The following is a 19,848-nucleotide window of genomic DNA, read 5'->3' as shown; positions in this document are numbered from 1 at the left end:
GCACATAGACAATTTAACTTTTTTTTGTGTGTGTGTGTCTGTATCTTCCTCTCATTCCATCCTCCCCCAGATATTTTCAGTGCAACTCAGCAACTTTCAGCTACTCAAATGCAGCCCTGCAGTATTTTTGGCAGAAACTAAGATTTTTTGTCATGGTAGATTGATATAAGTTTAAAAAAATACAAAGGCTGTTCTGATTTATTATGCACCATTGCTACTTGCATTTCAAAATTAAAACATTTTATCAGTCTGATCCAACTTAATAAAGAAATCATAACAAGGCAGTGTAGTATTACAAATTTATTGAGTTTTGTCAAAGTAATTTTTCAGCGTTGAAAATTTCACACATATAAAACAACTTCTATGCATTAAAACCAAAGTATGGATTCTTTTTTTAATTTAAAGCAAGTGCTGTGCTTTTTTAAATATCTCACGAACCAAATTCTTCAGTTATAAAGCTGATAAAAATAATTGATACACCACTAAAGTTTTTTCTTCAACATGTGAAATTCATCTCTTTGGGAAACAATACTTTTTAAAATTGTATCATGAAAGATACAGACCTGAAAAAGGATAAACAATCATACACAAGGCATAAACGTTACACAGAGTAACTCAGACATTTTATAAAGAGACCTGGAAAAGTACCTAAAATAGTGATATTTATTTAGTATAAAATTTCAATAATAAAATATTGCTCATAATAAATAAGAAAACATGAGTTTCATTAATACTGTTCTCCCCTTAAAGCTCTCTTGGATGTAACAGGATCAGACCTGATCAAAAGACAAATTTTTGTTTTGTCCTCCATAAGAAGGAGGCAGGTTTACAGGCTTCAAGTCATTCTTTGCTAGAAACTATTTTATCATAAACAAAACACAGAATTCATTTCAAGGCTCATGCGTAGTTATGGGAAAAAAATAATAATCCCCAAATGTGAATAAACCTTATTACAGCAGATTTTAATACCCAAAATATTTGCCCTTTTTGTTAAACCCAAAATGGAAAAAGATTTCCCATGGATTACGAATACAAAGAGAAAGCTGCCCAAGTTTTCTCAAAAGCTTCTAAATATGGGTGCAGCTGTACTTAATGGTTATCAATGCTGTTAGGGACAGTTTGCTCTAGGGGGGATGGAAGTTGTTTCCCTTTATATGGGGACGTTGGATTTCATCCCTGCTCTTCCCATCTGCAGACAGGGCAGTTTGGAGCAGTTCTTCAGCAGCTGCTCGATGGCGATGTGGCGCACGTTGAGCTCGGAGGCCAGGGAGTCCTTCTCCTGGACCTGCTGTGCCAGCTCTTCAAACACATCTGCAACAACAGCACTGGGTCAATGCACTTGGTCCCTGTACTGACATAGGCTTAGGAAGCAGCGACAAACAACACTGGGGAAGAGGCACAGATATTTAAGTGGGATCATGTGCAGGAGTTCTGCTTTTCCTGGTTCCAGCACAGCTTTGTATGCACTGCAAACAGAACAGCATCACTTTGTTTCTAGTTATAGACAACCTGAGCCAAGGTGGATCAGTTTAGAACTGAAAACAAAGCTTACTCTGGCCTGGATCAGCAGTGGTGTGGCAGCAGGACCAAGGCAGTGATTGTCCCCCTGTGCTGGGCACTGGTGAGGCCACATCTCAATCCTGTGTTCAGTTTTGGGTCCCTCACAGCAAGGACATGGAGGTGCTGGAGCATGTCCAGAGAAGGGCAACGGAGCTGGGGAAGAGTCTGGAGCACAAGTGTGATGAGGAGCAGCTGAGGGGGCTCAGCTTGGGGAAAAGGAGGCCCAGGGGGGACATCACTCTCTGACAGGAGGGGGCAGCCAGGTGGGATCAGGCTCTTCTCCCAGGTAACAAGTGACAGGATGAGAGGAAATGGCCTCAGTTTGCACCAGTCAAAGTTAGATTAGATATTAGGAAACATTTATTCATGGAAAGGGTTGTCATGCATTGAAACAGGCTACCCAGGCAAGTGGTGGAGTCACCATCCCTGGAGGGATTTAAGAGACATGGAGATGTGGCATTTAAGAACCACTTGGCTTTGTGGGGGCCTTAGCAGTGATGGGTTAATGGCTGCATTTGATGATCTTAAGGGTCATTTTCAATGAGCCTTAACAATTCTATGGTTCTAGTCAAATTCTTAAAGAGAATACTGTGCCAATTTGCAGCACCAAAGCAGATTACGTAATGAAAGCACCTAGAAATCTCTCTATATCACACATTTCCATGCAAAACAAGAGACATCAGTTAAAAACTTAACTGACAGAAAAGTAATCAAAATTTCTTTTTTAAAACCAGACCTTTTTTTATGACAAAGCACCACAAACCCAAAACAAAGAGTATTGAAAAATTCTCACCCTGGATTTGCTTGAGCAGTTTTTCATTAAGTTGCTTTAGCTCTCCTAGAGTCATTGTAGTCACTGCAACAATAAAATCTGTTATTACTACTACCAAAGTCACATAAGCATCCCTAAGCAGACTCCGACTTTCTCAAGATCTCTCCTATTTGAATCCTAATAATCAAGAGATGCGTGGCAGTAAGTCAGAGACAACAGTACTTATCAGTGATTTGGGGAAAGTTTGAAAATTCTCTTTTTAATGTTGACACAGACAAGGATTTACTCCATTAGAAAACCTCTCCAATGTCAAAGCCCTAAAAACAGTAGCATCCAGAGTCAGAACTGCTTGGCACATTTAAATACTATACCCTCCCCTGACTGTAAAACATGATTTCCCCAGTGTAACCCATGAAAGCACAGCTGTTTAATTGTGGACAATTAAAAGGGGACAATTCTGAGGTAAGTCCTGCCTGCAAGAAGCAACTTCCTGACAGAATTTTCAGCATGTGGCTCCCTGTTTTGGTTATCAAGGTTTGTGCTTTATGCATACAGGAATAACTTGCACAGTTTGTACTGAGTATCTCAGTGACAAATGATGAAGGACAATCCTGGCTTGATATGAAGACCAGCATATAAAAAGAGGTTTTCTTCTGTGCTCCTGGTGAGAACTGTAAGATCCTCTGTATCATTCAAAAGCCCTTCTGGATCTCAGGTTCTGTGCACTGATCACCCTCACAGAAAATACACATTAAGCCTCAGAGGAGGGAACTGTGAAAGCGTTCTTCACTGCCCTTGATCAACAGCAGGGAAGCACTGGCCTGCTTCCTAGGATTCCCTCAACCCAGCAGTGGACACACATGGTGCCATGGCTGCTGCTGAGATGCCCTTGTCACCATGGTGAAAAGCGACAATCTGAACACCACAGGGGGTACTGGGCAACCACAGCGGGTACTGGGCACTGGCACAGCCTTTTAGACCTTGCAACTCTAAAATACTGTTCTTAAACTTCAGCAAAGCTGTTTCTGCTGCAGCTTAGCAAAGCTGTCATTGCATACTTGAGAGAAAAAATGATGCTGCAGCTTTTTTCCAGAGATTTCTCTGTGCAAAAGGCTTCTACATGGCAAATTTAAAGTCCTGAATTCTGAAAAAGATGGGTTTTAGCTACCCACTGGATTATTTGATTATCCTAAGCTTTCTCTTTCAAAGTTTCTCACAGCTGGCAATTGTGGGATGTTAAACTGCTGACAGTACTGCCAAATCAAAGAAGCTGGCAACAGCTAAGACCTGGTACTCAAGACATAATCCCAGCTAAGAATAAAACAGATTCACCTTTCTCCTCCATCAGCCAGGTAAAATGGTGCTCCTTCCTACCTTCAGCTATCAATAAACCTGAAAAAACCCTTCTCACACTTTACCACCCTTTAAGCACCATAAAAACCCTGACCAAATTTAATATAGTAACTAACAGCTAAAAATGTCAAGATTTTCCCCCTTTTATACCCAGTGGTAGTATTCTTCAGTATTTTCATTAACATTTTGTCATCTGGCAGACAGACTGGTTCACATGTTTCATGTGAGTGTTTTGGGACAGGACTGTTTCATGGCACATTATTCTGATAGAGAAGGGAAAGGGAGAAGGAACAGAGTACTGAATTTATATGGTAAAATATTATTCGATCCACAGCTGAGGCAAACTGAAAAAATACTGGCCAAGCTATTTACATTTCCATTAATACTTTTTTCAGTAAACAGCTATGTTGTTAAGACTGAAAGTATTCCAATAAGAAGGTACCTAATTCTGGCAGTCTAAGTTTACATGTAACATACAAACTTAATCATAGAGCCTCCAAATGAATGTCTTTTAAAGGTAAATATTGCAAGATACAAGCAAAAATGCCTCAAAGCTGTATTATGTAGTCAGAAGAAAAAACCTGCTATTGTGCTCAGTGCAGATTTAGGTCTGCATCCTGAAATCAAAGACTGGACATAAATTCCATGTCACTAACTTCAGTTAGACAACCCCATAAACCGGGTCAAGCTTCCCTAATTCCTCTGTCATATGCTGTCCTGATTTATGTAATCCCAATTTATGACTCCAGTGGACAGGTGGTCAAACAGCCCAGTGTAGTATCTGCTGTGATTTATGGCTTTAAGGCTACTAATTCACTACAAATGCAACATGACACATCATGCAGCAGTTAAGTAAAATCCTTTCATAAAGAATGAGAAATGACTCAGCTTTGCAAGGACAGAGTTGTCAGTTCGTTAAAAAAAAGCGAGACTAAAGAAGCCAATTCCAACTTTTTACAGTACCGCTGACTCTTCTGACATTCTGATTCCATTATGACCTTGTTTTTCATAATCTGTTTTTCCCTGGAATATTTTATCAGTGCTTTTGTTTTCTTTCTCAGGTCTTTTGAAATTCAGAAACCCTCTCCAATTACTTTCCTCATCTACAAATGTAAGAGTGGACATACACCAGTTCAGGACCAAGTGCTGCCTAAAAAGCAGGATGGTAACAGCACATACCTCTAGGAAACTATTTCTAACACATTTCATGCAGCCTGATTCCAGAGACACTAAAATATCCTAGCTTTTTCTAAAGATTTCTTCTAGTGGTCTTCTTAACAGGGAAACTAATTTTCTGTTATTTTCAGCATCACCACAGTCATCAAAAGATAGTTCAGGTTTTCTGCTACAGCCTTTAGGAGGACATGGTGGCAGGAGGGCCTTCTCAGTTTCTTATGCTCAACAAACACAAGGAAAAAAACAAATCCAGTAAAATGCACTGGAAAGTCTGTACTATTATTTCACAAGTTTGTTCTGCTACATGACCTCTAATTTCCTCTGCTGTTTAGGGCAGGTCTCCGTGAAATGTAATTCAGGGCACTGTGCAAGTTCACTAAGAGAGAGATTTGCAGGAGCTGAGTAACCTCCACCTCCACAGCCAGGGCTGTGCAACTTGCAGGAATGACATACAGAAATGAAATTTTTTGCATAAATTAGACATGTCCTGTATCACACTGGGCTACAGCCATGAGTAAAAAAAAACAAAACAAACCAAAACAGAACAGCCAAACCACCCTATTTGCTCAGCCAGGTAGCTCTTTTTTCCCCACAGATTTTGTATCCTGGACTTCAGGATGAGAACTAATGCCCTGTGGAGACACAAAATGGTCAATAGGTATTTGAAAGAATGTCCTTGCTTGCTAGGCTGTGTGTAAATGGATGTATACTCACGTTCCTCCCTGCTGTGCTGAGGATGTCTCCTGTGAACACTAGCAAGTGAATCACCTTCAGCTTTTTCAGCTTTCTGGACCTGGCTGCGGTTGGACCACAAAACGCTGCTGCAACAGAAGGTAGCACCGAGTCTGAAATCAGTGGATTCTCTTGGTTCCAGCAGAGTCTGTGAGCAGCTTGAAATGCCTCCAGATTTCCCATCTATCCATTTTGCAGAGTATCTGGGTACTGGGGAGTCAAACTGTGGGAGTAATTTTCTATCAGTCTGATGTCTGAAGCTAAAAAGCTGGTGTTGGGATGGTTTTGAGCTTTCAGAATCAGAGTCTAAATCCTTGTTTTGTGCATATTGTATGATCCAGTTAATTTTTTTGCTCAAGATATTTTTTACTTCTGCATAAGGACTTTTAGAGAGCTTTGATCGCGGACAGTCCTGATTTGCTATTAAGTGGAATTTTTCAAAGCAGTCTCTGTGCCCCCTTAAAGATCTTGTATGTAGAAGATCTGACTTTGGTACTCCTGTAAAGACATAACAGAAAGAAGTTCACTTACTGTTAGTTTTTTAATATCTTTACTTACAACAACCAAGAAAACAAAAACTTTAGTGATGCTTTCCTACTAACAGTCTTACCACTGAAGCAAACAAGGGTACCTCACAGTGCAAAATTTGTGAAGTTTCCCTCAGGCTTGAGTCCTTGTCACACAAAGTGTTTTGCACACCATGATCTCTGGAGCAGGACTTCAGCGTGTGCCTCTTGCACAGTGACAGAGATGAAGCAAACTGACAACTTCACACATGCTGCATGCCCCCTACACACAAGTGTATAAGCTGCAGAAGTAAAATAAACCCAACTGTGTACCAGCAAGTTCTATAGAACGATCCTGAAGAGCAGTCTGACAGCACTCATACCAGCTCCCATCTTCTATGCATAATGTTATGAGCCATCTGCTCAAATACTGCAGGGTGCAGCCTTGTCTCATTCAAGTGGTCAAACGTAGCTCAGATTTCAGTCACAGTTTATTATTTGCACTGGTACAAGCCTGCAGCCTAGCTAGGGAAGCAAGCTCTATTAAACAACTGCCCAACATTAAACTGTCCTGAAATTCATTTGAGGTGTGCTGGTTTTGGCTGGGATAGAGTTCATTTTTATCACAGTGTAATACGAGGCTGTTTTGGATTTGTGCTGCAGTGTTTTCATTATCACTGAGCAGGGCTTACACAGTCAAGGCCGTCTCTGCCTCTCTCACCACCCTGACAGCGAGCGGGCTGGGGGCACGCAAGGAGCTGGGAAAGGACACAGGTGGAACAGCTGATCCCAACTGACCCAAGGGATATTCCACAGCATATGGCATCATGCTCAGTGTGAAAAGCTGGGGGAAGAAGCTGGAAGGGAGGAATGTTTGGAGTGATGGCGTTTGTCATCCTAAGTCACCGTTATGCATGACAGAGCCCTGCTCTCCTGGGGATGGCTGAACACCTGCCCAACCATGGGAAACAGTGAATGAATTCCTTATTTTGCTTTGCTTGTACGGGCAGCTTTTGCTCTCCCTTTGAAACTGTCTTTGTCTCAACCCACAAGCTGAAATTCTCTCCCCATCCCACTGAGGTTAAACCATGACATCACACAAGATGGATGTTTATTCTCCTCTTTGCTCATCCTCCCTCAAAGACTGTTCAAATAGCTACAGCAGGTAACTTAAACCTCTAAGTAACTGCTAGTGATTGACAGGTTAAAAAGGAACACAATCTGTGAAGATCTGCAGTTGGTGAGTGAACACAGATGGTATGAGAAATGACTATTCCAGAAAGTTAATAGTGCCCCAGTACAAAACGACGTTCTGCAACTTCAGTGGATATTTATTTTTCTTCACATACACAGTAGATTTAGAACCAAGTCCAGAATAATAAACAGTTTGTCATTTATCTCAGTACCCCATGTATTACTTGGGAGGGTCTCAATACAATGAAAACCAATTCTGTCTAATAAGTTTGTCACTGAAAATAACAATAACATGCCTGTGAATCAGAGGTTGAAAGTGCTAATGCCGAAGTATTTAGAACAACAAACAATGTAACTGGATCTCAATCTAGGCAACATGAACCAAACTGCAGCAATCCTATCTTTTAGCCATGAAAAGTGATTAAAAAAAAAGAAAAACCATGAAATGCAACAGGTAACAAAACCTGGTAACAGAGACATTTACAGATGATTAGAACAAAGCTACATGTTACAACAAGTCTCAGTTCTAGTTGATTTACGCTCCTAAATTCTTCTGGTAAAGTGTAATCTCCCCATCCCATACGATAAAAAAGTGATACAGTGTTTTTGTTAAATTACTGAATCCCACAAAATCCCACACTACTCTCAAAACTAATCTGAAAAGGTAAAATTTTATTTTCTGGCTGAGTTTCTGAGAGTGCACACAATTTATGGGGCAGAAATGTCTAAAAAACTGGAAAATAAAAGAAAACAGCAGTGGAATTAATTTTGTTCTTAGCACCAGGGGAAAAAGGTAAACTCATGAAAACAGATGTTCCTTCTGTTCATGAGGTAACTAATAGAAGAAACGAAACTCACATACTAACCAGAGGCAACTTTTAAGAAGGAAGCTCTGGAGTAAAGTACACTCTTTACTCCAGAAGTAAGAGTTAGGGGGCAGAGTGCCCCCTTTCAGTGGGCAGTCAATATTCTCACTCCACATCTCAAAATACTTTTCAACCTTTCAGCAAATGAATACTCACCAACTTATCTTAAACTCTGCATTATCTGCTGCCTACTTGCAATGCTATTTTACCTCTCTATCTTTACAGACACTTAAAAAAAACCCAACAAACGTTTCTATTGAAAGCAAGAAAGGCAAGTAATTTGTTTTCATGACTTATCAGCGCCATTTAAATAGAGCAAGCCTGCTTAACTCAAGTAGCATGATGGAAACCTTAAGTCTTTAAGCCATCAAGGGAAAGCAAACAATGTCAAGTGAAATTATAAGGCAAATATATTCACAACACTACAAACCCTAGAAAACTAGAGTGATTTGTTAAGTGTTACTTGCCTTACCCAAGTAATTCTTCAACATTCTACTTTGCTGCTGCTCATAGTGCTTTCCTTTACTTAAAGAAAAGAATCAATGGGCTGAAAAACATGTTTTGCACAATTTTCCATACAATAATGCTCAGGAACCCACCTAACAAACACACCCGCACAACAAATGACAGAATACTTAAAAAAAGAAACTCCTTTGAGGCTGCTTCATTATTTCAATGAGAATAAATGCTGCTTATCCAGTAGGGGAGGAGCACGAGACCACACAAAATAGCCAACACACAAATTGTTAGACAAAAAAAGAATGAGAGCAGCATGACCTCATGAAGCCCCAACTGAATTATGTCCAAGTCTTAAGCTCAAGGTTATTTAAGTCTTTCCTTCTGATGAATTTATCTTTTAAGAGTTCTGAACATTGCTAACATTGCCCATTTTAAAGGCATGCCGCTCAAAGAGATCTATTTTATCTGAACTCAGTAATAGAGTGCCTGAAATGAGCAATTATTACAGAAGAAAAAAAACCAATGCTACTTCAAGAGTTTAAGCTTTGCTATTTATATGCCACACATTAGCCAAAATGTCCCTCTTTCTGAGCTTGGGCAGGTTATTACAAAACACTTCCAGTATACAAGATCAGAATTTACATCCTACCCCTTCTCTACTCCACTACAAAACCTCCACAGGGGTCCTATCTAAGCAATCTTGAACAAAGTAAGGAACTGAAAATATGCAAATCCAAACCAGTTCTGCAGAGAACTGCTAACATACCTGCTTCAGCTTTCATATAACTAGCATGGATTTTTACTGTAACAATCACACACGAAACTAAAACAACCATCAATCTCTCTTTTGTCCTAAGGTGACAATTAGTCCTTTCCTATGCAGAGAACATCAGCCACAACCTTCTGGAAGAGCTGAGCAGGGACGGCAGCTGCTGTGCCAGCACAAACTAACAACCACACACCAGAATTACAGCAAGCTAGGGCACGGTTCTTTGGAACAAATCCTTCTGTTGTGGGCAATACCATCAGCCTTATGAGGCAGAAAAGATGTCCACTTCTTTTTGGGAAGATTTCATACTCTACTCAGACTACTTCATATTTTTCCCTTCATCACAACTGCAGAAAAAGCTACAATCTGGTGAGCTGGCATGGACCAAGTGATATATAAAAATTATTCAGTTTTATTGCTTTATTCAACACTATATACCAACAGATGAATAAAGCACGGCAAGATTTCTGTACAAAACAAGAAGCAATACTGGAGTTTTGATAAACAGCTATTGTGAGTTTCGGGGACTTTCACCAGGTTTCGGTTCTGTCTCCACATTTCTGTTTGCTAATATCAACCTCAATATTTCTTACTTTTTGTCTGGTTCTTCAAGTCTGCAATCATAAAACCATCAACTTACCCCCCTACTCCCCCATTTGCAGGTGTGTACATTTGCTCCTTGTCTTACTTTCCACGAACAGGATTGCAGACTCTGTCCAACTATGCCCTAAGCTTCAAATTTACTTTTTCAGAGAAGGGGAAAAAGCCCCCAAAAAGCAACAAAAATACCCCACCCAACAACAACACCGAGAAGTTTAATCTGCAGGGGGAAAAAAAAAATCCCACAAAATTCACTAATATCTAAAGACCATATCTAACAAATTTAAGACAGCACAGATGCTATTAAGAAACAAGCTCATGCCAGAGATCATTCCTCAAGTGCACATGATTCACAGGCTGATGCCAAACCTCCAGACAAATCATAAAACAACATAACTGCTTACAATCCATTATTTGTTTCTGATTCTAGCAACTCATGTGTCCTAGATGAAATATGAACGTATCACTCAACAATATCTTTGCATATTGACTCAAAGAACAGGACTGCCTACATAAGTGCCTAATGCTTAGGCAAAAAAAAACCCCTCAACCCAAACCCTGACTTTCAATTCATAAGCTATGCCAGGCAGCCTGTCAACATGACTCTTAATCCACTCCTACAAAGTAATTTTCTAAATGCATGACTAGCAATCAGGCTGTTTAACACACATTTTTGTAACTTCTATTTTTCCAAAACTGTAAAGTAGCTGAGATCAGGGAGAATATTTACAAGATAATCAGGTGAGCAATCACATCTCAACAAATTCTACCCCATTTTAAGGCATTTGTACTTGAAAGTTTCCATCATATTAAAGTTTTTTACTTTCTGGCTTTTTTGAGGGTAAGAAACCTACAAGGACTATTTCTGCCCTTGCAACTGATTCACTGAGAACTATGTATAACTCTTCTTCATTATAAAGACACAGAACTAAAAGTGAAATGGTTGTTTATGTTTATATAAAGCTGTCTAGAAGAGTTATCCTATCTGGAGATTAGAATAGCAATCAACAAGTCCAATTTAAAAGGAATATTCTTGAATAATAAGGTAATTCCACATCCCTTCACAAATGTTTCCATAGAAAAAAAATCAGTGATCATTAGCCTGCTTATCTTCAACAGTGGGATTTTTTTCATTTGTTTGCTATTCTCTTTAAAAAAACAAAACAAAACAAAGCAACAAAACTTCTTATTTGGTCTTTCAGATCCATCAGTTGGAAATAACATTAAAGAAAGCCTACATTCCCTTCTTAGCATTTTCTAATGTACTGCTGTAAATGAATTGTTTTTTGCAATGGTGAATAGCAGCTGAAGTAGATAATTCCCCCTGAATCTAAGATGAACTAAAATAAATAGGAATACTTGTAGACACATGAATATTCAATGATGAGTTTAAACTACGCCATTAGTTACTTAAAGCCTCCTTAAAGAATTTACAAGTACTTATGAGTAAGATTTATACCTGACTATCTCTTCTGCCTCCAGTTTGAGTTAGCTGTGGAGACCTGCCTTCACAGCCAGTGAAGCAATGCTTCTCAGGCACAATTCACCTCACCTGAAACAGTGAACTCCAGAGGGAATTGTGACAGACACCTCCACTCTTCTCCTTTAATCCTAGGGTAGGCAAGAACCCTGGCCTGTGACTGTGCCCACTTTCAGAGCCCTGGTCTTCACTGTGTGTTCCCAGATGTTCCAGCTGCTGCTCCCCTCAGCTGTCCACCTCAGCAGCACTCTGTAAACAGGGATGTTCAGCCAGCTCATGGAACTGCTCCTGGACATCTGCGTGTCCACTAGGAACACAAGGTCAGATGAGCTCCAGTGTGGAAACACAGAGCACCAGGAATATTTCTCTCTCTGCTCTGGGGTGCCCTGACCCCCAGGGGAGCACTAACTTTGGCCCTCATTCATGAAGAAAGTTTCCTAGACTTCAAAATAGACTAGAATCCACAAAAGTGTGTAATAAATCATAGAGAGTGGTGTAGATGTATCACTTAGTGAGAAATTTTAGTATGTTGTGAATAGAAGCAAGATAGAGAGGACAGAGTGTTGTCCTGAGTTTCTTCTTCATGCTTTTTCTTCCTTCTTCATGGGTTTGGGTGGCATCTTGTAATTGAGCAAAAAAGTCTGCATTGTGGACTCTTTAAAATCAGTTATTAAGTTAAAAAAAAATAAATCTAGGTGTCAGTTCCTAATTGAATAGTTTAGTCTAAAAAACCTTGCAACAAAAAATTGTTAACCATTTTGTACCTTCTAATAAAAAACTGTCAAACTCACAATAGTGAGACTGTTTTACTAATAAAAAATAATAAACACCTAAATCCAAACATAAACTACCGTCTCGAGTACCTTCAATCCAAACCCAAAAAAACCAACAACTAGCACCCAACATTCCAGTGTGGTTTACTCTGTGTGCAGGGTCAAGACCTGCAGCAGACAGAAAGGCTTCACAAGTCATTCAATGTTCATGTCTAACCTATTTTAAGCCATTGCTGCATAGGCTGTTCAGAGTGCTGAAAGAGGGGGGGTTCCCAGAAAAGCAGATCCCAAGACCTGTTCAAAATGCATGAGACAAAAGCAGCCCATGATAACCTAAGACAACAAGTTATCCACATGTCTAAATGACAAAAACCTGATACTCTTCAGCTGTACAATTCTGCCAACAGTGAAAAGCATGATCATTAGAGATGTGTATCTCCAGTACATCTGCCTGACAAGATGTAAAGCCAACTGTTATTTTTAAGGGTTTACATGCAATCTCATTGGAGACTTAAATCTTATGATTTATTAGACTGGCTAGAAGGAAAATGCCAGTGCCATTCATTAACTTCTAAAACCAGACACTTTGCAAATACTAGATATTATCTTGTTCATAAATTAAAGTTCTCTCCTCACTTTCATATGATAATGCCAGTACTTTCCATACATCAAGCGTGCACACAAATCACCTCCTACTTCATTCCTATCAGCTCATTTGTATTTTAGCACAGAGCAAAGATATCAGACAGAACAGAGATCCAGCTGGCCCCTTAAATATATTTTGAAAAATCATGTTCCTTATAAACTGCTTTACTAAGAAGAATTTGCTACTGTATTAAACAAAGTAATGCACTCTGATGAAAACTTCACTACTGAAAATATTATGCCACATACTTTGTAAGAAAAATCAGTTGAATAGACCTGGAAGAGAGTGGAAGTCATAAGCTGGTATTTCTGCAGTCTAGATGATGCCAGGTAACATAAATACTAAATTATCTTGTTTGCATGGACAAACCTCCCAAAATTGCACATTAAGAATGCAAAAATATATTTATTGAAACAGCTTCACAGCTTGGCATTGCTCAGTGGTACTTGTACAGCATTCAGAGTAAGAATAACATCTCCAATCATGTTCAGACTTGCATTTGTAGTTAAGAGTTTTAGTGGAAACTGCAGCTAATTTCACATGTCCATTCAACTTTGCAGAAATGAGTCATACCCCTGGCGTGCAAATGTTACCTTGAAACAAGTTCTCATCTGTCTAGTCTAAAGGGCAACAATGGAAATTTTTAGCTTTTATTGCCAGAATAATCTATTTTACTGTTTATCATTTCATTAACACTGAAAAAATAAGGATGTGTAATATTCTGGAACAGAATTAAATCAGTGATTTCCACTTGTTTCAGCTATACCTTACAAGACATTTTATTTCAGTGAGATATTCTTCTGTAGGGTGTAAAAAGGAAAAAAACTGAAATTTGAGTGCTTACAGTTTGCAACAACTAAACCCACCCCCTCCTTTTAATTTTTTTTTTTTAATGAACACAGAATGAGAATATTATATAAGATTTTATAGACCTTAACAGGAAAAAAGCTATGTGGTAAGACAGATTTATTTATAACATCCTTGTCTCAGTCTGGAGACTCAGATGCACTAACCTGATGCTGAAATTGTCTCAAAAGCTGAGTCTATCAGCACTTTAAAAGACCATGTAAACCTAACTACTTCAACATAAATCAGGGGAACGGATGCCCAGTACTTACACTGTCTCTTATATTACAGCACCTGGGATGGGAACTGTCATTTGCCATTCAGCTGTTGAGCTCTAAACAGAAATGGAAGTGAGCCAGTTTGCTTGTCAGCCAGCATTCTCCAAGATGTTATTGTAGTTAGCAGCACTGGACAGCAAAAGAGTAAAAAATCATCTCAAACAATCACTTCTATTCCACTTCTATTACCATTTGTCTCCATTACAACTCTTGAATGTGAAGAAATGCATGTTTTTAAATAACTGCATTAAGAAATACCAGCATAAGCCCAGTTAAAGACAGATACACTATGTAATGCAAACGTAAGTCATAATTGTTATAGACTTCCAAGTTTGATGTTCAAACAAAAACATTGAAGTATGAGCATCTTGAAGCTGGGATTTCCACAGGTGTCCAGAGGATCCAGGACACAGCTGCCTTCTGCAATGCCTTCCCATGGGAAGAAACCTGACCACCTCTAAGCAGCACCACAGGCAGGACCCTCTGGCTGCTGCAGTGCGAGGGGTGAGACATGGGATGCACGGTCACACAGAGCCACAGACTGGTTTGGGTTGGAAGGAACCTTAAAGATCATCTCATTCCCTGCCATGGGCAGGGACACCTTCCACTAGACCAGCTTGCTCAGAGCTCCATCCAACCTGTCCTTAAAACACTTCTAGGGATGGAGCATCCACAACTTGGAAATGCTACAACTGGAGTTTCAAAACACCATATTCAGGCAGAGGATTTTGTTTTTTTGATGTATACATTTAAAGACAGTTTTATATATACACAAGCGTGTATTTTCCAGTTTTCATACATTTCTCCCCACCCTTCAAGTATCACTGCAGATTTGGTGTTAGTACTGTATCTCTGCCAGCAGAATTCAAATAATCATTTTCTCATACTCTAATGAAATTAAAAAGAAGAACTTTGTTTCCACTAACACACAACACGTGATTTCCTGGCTTATGCAAACCAGCCACATATGAATTCAAAACATTTCCTGTTTCAATCCACTGATTACTACTGTGACACCTACTCAGAAAAGCAAACAATGCACCATCTCTGATGCTTGCTTCATCTGCACAGGGCAAACAAAGCCCAACATTAAAGTCCAGCAGATCCTGCCCACCAAGATATTCTAAATCCTATGTACAACTTGAAAAACACTGTCCACAATCAGCTTCATTTTTCAAAATGTTTAGTATTTCACATGTAAGCACTTTGCATATTTTAAACTTTAAGAAGCACTTTAATATTCTGTTGTGTTATATCATCTGACTACGAACCTTCAGACACGAAAGCTAGTTTGGCAACAGAAGTATTCAGGTGTAGCTTAGTACACTCAGCTTCCCTGAGCGTGAATCCTCAAACTAAGTGAGCTGGATGAGCCAGTGCAACAGGAAAAAAATACTGTCCTTTCCAGAGACAACATTTCTCTCACCCCTTTTAGACTGAAGACCAGAACTATTAAACTCTGCTGAGCATGTTGCTCTTTCCTTGTTCAAGAAAGACAGATGACATTTAACACGGTTAAGTTTAAACCTGCATATTGGCTTTCGTTATTCCAATGCCCACGTTATCTTTTCTTCTCCCCTTGCTATCGCTCTTTCAGTCAGCTTCAGAGAAATAGATCCTATAATCCATATGTATCACTCCTGAATAAATTCTGGGACAGACACCACAGCTGATCTCCCAGTTACACTCAAACCAGCATTTCTGTGAATTAACTGAACTTAGTAAGAAGCATAATCACAGTTTATTTCACTATATTAGAAAAATCATGATGGAGACCTGATATCTGATAAAAACCAAAGGTTTTATGGCACAGTAACCGACTTCCTTAAACAGAAATTCAACAGTTATTTAACCAAGACAGACCACAGACTGAGCTTTCTACATAGCAGTATTCTCTATAAAGGACTATAAAAGAAGCACAATTCCCCCCAGCCCCCCCAGTTATGTAACATTACCAAGATACTGTCCAAACATAATAAAGGTTACAAATAAACACTCCAATGTCAGGAAAGTAAGGGCTGAGTGATGTCATAACAATAAGCCAGAAATGAGTCATTATTAGAGACAGGAATGGTCTCCAAGTCCCTCATTTCGAATTCCTCCTCTTACTGACCCAAGCCAATCAACAACATCACCATCGAGACACAGGCAAACTTGTACAGCTGCTGAACTCACAGATGCCAGGAGCTGCAAAGATTCACCATCACTAGATTACACTGTAATTAAATGCAGCTAAGTAAAATATATTTCTGTAGTATTTTGTTCACTGACACCTAAGAAAGTCTGTTTCGAGGGCTCAGCTGCATCAGTTCCCAGCACATGGATTTGCCATGTCCAGGTTTAAGCAGCCACATGCTGCTGGCATGAGGGCAAACAGAATTGTCCTCAGCAGTTTTGTTAATATGATGCCCTGCTAAAAAAAGAAAGCTGGGAAGCCTACTTCCAGAATTTCATACCTAGACTCACAAATCAGAAATATACGTAGGTCAGAAAAGACTTTCAAGATCATTGAGTCCAACTGCAAACCTAAGACTGCCAAGCCCACTGCTAGTCCTTGCACATCCATCTGTAATACTCCTTTCTACCCCAACCCAGTTCCTGGTGCAGACTGCACGGTCAGGAAAGATGGAAGAAGTGCCATACATTCCAATTAAGTCAGACAGCACTTAACACATGAAGTTAACAGGGTGCTGCAAACAGTGGGAGTACTCAAGCATCCTGCAAGATGCTGAGCTGTGACTAATAGCCTGCCTGCTCTCCAACAGCAGCTATTTCCTGCTTCTCTGAGGGAGCAGTTCCACATGCACATCAACACCAAAAATGAGCAAGCCTCTCTTAGCTGTTGCATGAGTACCATTTTAGAATTGCCTACTTCACTTCCTGAAATACTTAATATATGTATGAGTTTTAATCGCTGACAGTTTTAAATATGATGCTACATAAAAAGACAAACTATCAGCGAGATCGACACTCACTTTTAAGTGTGGGATAACACATGTACAAGAGTTGATGCATCTTGAAGATGATTTTGTTAAACAAGTTTTAATGCATCTGGACTAACCAGGAGGTCAGTATCAAAACATCCAGTATAACATTTTGCTTTAGTGAATCACTCAGTTCATGCTCTACCCAGGGCTGCCAAAAGACTTATTTGAGACATATAAAAATCAATCTTTGTCACAAAAAAATACAGGAATGTAGAGATATGTCAAAAGCAGAAAAAGCATAGGTATGGTAAAGAGCTGACTCATGTAGTAGTTCAGCTAAAAAGCCTTATAATCACTCTATATAAAAAGTCACTGACACAGCCTCTGCCACCTTTAAGCCTCTCCTCCCTATGAGCAGTAACAGTACATCTTTTCAAAGTGGCACACAAAAGACAGACTATCAGAAATGGAGGCATTTTGATGTTAACATGATCAAAGATATGTATACTTTTATTATGCAAAATAAAAGAATTACAATGGCCTGTGTAACTTCAGGGAAGCTTTTATCACTATTCTATTCCATGCAGCCTCCTTTTAAAATTAACTGCAAATTTAGAAGATTATGCAAAGGTGTGCACAGATTAAGTCTTTCCTACATCAAGGCTATTTAGAGCAAAAAAATCCCAAACCTATTCCACTTAAAACACATGATCACTTTGTAAAGTCACAGCCATAACAAGCAGCTTTGACAAATCCACAGCTTATCTCAAACAACAGAGCACAGAAAATATCCAGCAAATTTTTAATGTGTTCTATCACTTTCAACACTTTCAAAACAAAACTAGATTAGAAGTGTAATGGAAGCACTTAATTCTCATTGTGTTGGTATGTTTTTAAAGACTAGAGAGAGAAACATCCTCTCTCCATACTGAGCAGTCTAAACCTAACATTCTACAGCAATAAGAAAACTCAAAGGAACTGACAGGTTGTCTTAGGTTAGACAGCTGCTCTTGAGTTTTAACAAAAACTGTAAGTACACAAGCAAGTCTCTTCTAAATAAAAGCAAAAAGCATGACAATTACTTCTGAAGTACCAAAGTAGGGGTCAGTTTGAAATACACTGCCTCTACTAGCAACAAAAGTCTACTACTTGTTATCAAGAAATGATAACAGAAATGATGGGACTAATCACATAACTGTAGAGATCTTCATATTCAATTGCCTCACCGCAACATAAATTACTCTGGATAGTCATATCTACATATAACTGGGGAAGACCATACTATGTAAGGGGAAGAAATTACTTTGTTGCTCCAAAGACAAGCAATTTGACTAAAAAAGGACAAAGATAATCTACTGCTCATTCATGCATGAAGAAAAGCAACAAGGTGGGGAAATTCTTTACCAAAACAGGTTTAAAATTTTAAAAATACTATTGTAGAAGCCAAAATGGTTCTGTAAGTTTAGTCTTTTAAAAGATGGCAAAAATTCCTACTTTACAATCTGCTGACTTTAGGAAGCTTTGATAATGAACCCTATTTTATCACATTACACATACCAACATTTTATTAAAATAAAAATAAATTTTGAAATTTATTTCATAATTTCAAAAAGAAACTATGAAAACAAAAATTCCGTTCCCCTGAGCAGATCTAGTGAAAGCAAAGTGATCCGCTCCCAAAAACCCCAAATATCATGCTATAAAATTTGCAACTTAAGCTTGCTTTATACACAGACCCTCTCTAACTATTGAGCAAACCCGCTGAATAAAGGCAGAACGTGATTCAGATCCCAAGCACAACATCAGAGGTCTAATGCCAGGGGATGGAATAAACACCAGGGCACTTCAGAGGCTCTGGAAAGAGGGGGCTCACCTTCACGTCTGGAGGAGCAGCACCCACCTTTACCAGAAACGAGCTAGAAAACAAACCGATTTAAAACTTTACCTACAGACAGACGTTTCCAAACCCGCAACCCGATGGAAGCTTTTGAGGAGGTGGCTGTGCGCCCAGCCCCCGGCCGGGCTGGCCAAGGAAGGCTCCTGCTGCCAGTCCTACCTTCGATGTTCAGCTCGAAACAGACGTGGCAGAAGGAGAGCGTTTCCTTCTCGGTGCCCAGCTTGCACACGCTGCAGATGTTGTCATCGTCCAAGTCGATGCTCACGAACTGCTCCTCGTTCATAGTGCCCTGGGGAGGGGGACGGCGGCGACAAGGGACGGGAGGGTTATCGCGGGAGCCACCCGGCCGCAGGTCCGCGCCGCCGACGGGAGGGAGGGCCCCGGACGTGGGCGGGAGCGTCCCGGCAAAGTTTTCCCTTTAGAGAAACTGAGGCAGGCCGCACAGCGGGGACCCAAGACTTCCCCCTTCCCTCGCCCGAAGGCTGCCCCGTCCATCCCGTCCTGCTCCCCAGCAACTCCATCACCAGCTCCATCATCGCTGCCCCCTCCCTCCCTCCCTTCCTTCCTCCGAGCGCCGGCAACGCGGACGCCCCGCCACCGCGACATCCCCGGCTCTGCCCTACCCCATACCCCTTATCCTGCCCCGATCCCGAATTCCAGGCCCGATCCCGAATTCCAGGCCCGATCCCGAACCCGAGCCCTGTCCCCTCTCACCACCGCCCGCCCCGGCCGCGCTCCGCTTTGTCCGCCCTCCCGCGCCGCCGCCGCCGGAGCTCTCGGCGCCGGGCACCGCCCGCCGCTTCGGGCCGCCACCACGGCCCGGCGGCACGGGGGGCACCAGCGGGCTCGGACCGCGCCCCGCCGCACCCGGGCGTCTGCAGTCGCCTCGGAGCTGGGCAGCGAAGGGCGAGCAGCCAGGAGCTCCGGTTTCCCCGGGCCTCGGAGCGCACGGGGCGGCGGAGAGCGGCCGCGCTCCCCCCGCAGCAGTTGGTCTGCGCCGCGCGGGCGGGCGGG

The 19,848-nt window shown here is 40.7% G+C and overlaps 1 protein-coding gene across 1 annotated transcript; it reads right to left on the bottom strand.

Moving 5' to 3' along the window:
• Window positions 1-288: 288 nt before the first annotated feature.
• On the bottom strand, window positions 289-19,797 carry CUNH21orf91 (chromosome unknown C21orf91 homolog). Its single transcript, XM_041414793.1, has 5 exons — window positions 19,549-19,797; window positions 18,994-19,123; window positions 5,576-6,091; window positions 2,354-2,416; window positions 289-1,311 (listed from the first exon to the last, which is right to left on the bottom strand). Exons 2-5 carry the CDS (start codon window positions 19,115-19,117, stop codon window positions 1,151-1,153), a joined length of 864 nt encoding a protein of 287 aa, XP_041270727.1. The 5' UTR covers window positions 19,118-19,123; window positions 19,549-19,797; the 3' UTR covers window positions 289-1,150.
• Window positions 19,798-19,848: the final 51 nt, after the last annotated feature.

This window comes from Onychostruthus taczanowskii, unplaced genomic scaffold, assembly GCF_017590055.1.
Source record: "Onychostruthus taczanowskii isolate IOZ18803 unplaced genomic scaffold, ASM1759005v1 scaffold47, whole genome shotgun sequence".
Classification (NCBI taxonomy): domain Eukaryota; kingdom Metazoa; phylum Chordata; class Aves; order Passeriformes; family Passeridae; genus Onychostruthus; species Onychostruthus taczanowskii.
The sequence above is the reverse complement of the archived record's forward strand: the minus strand, read 5'-3'. Positions and strand labels throughout refer to the sequence as shown.

Coding starts and splice junctions, on each gene's coding strand:
- CUNH21orf91 (XM_041414793.1), bottom strand. CDS start 19,117: ATGAACGAGGAGCAGTTCGTGAGCATCGACTTGGACGATGACAACATC. Junction 6,092..18,993: donor TTTCGAGCTGAACATCGAAG/GTAGGACTGGCA, acceptor ATGTCTTTACAG/GAGTACCAAAGTCAGATCTT. Junction 1,312..2,353: donor ACTGCTCAAGCAAATCCAGG/GTGAGAATTTTT, acceptor CTGTTGTTGCAG/ATGTGTTTGAAGAGCTGGCA.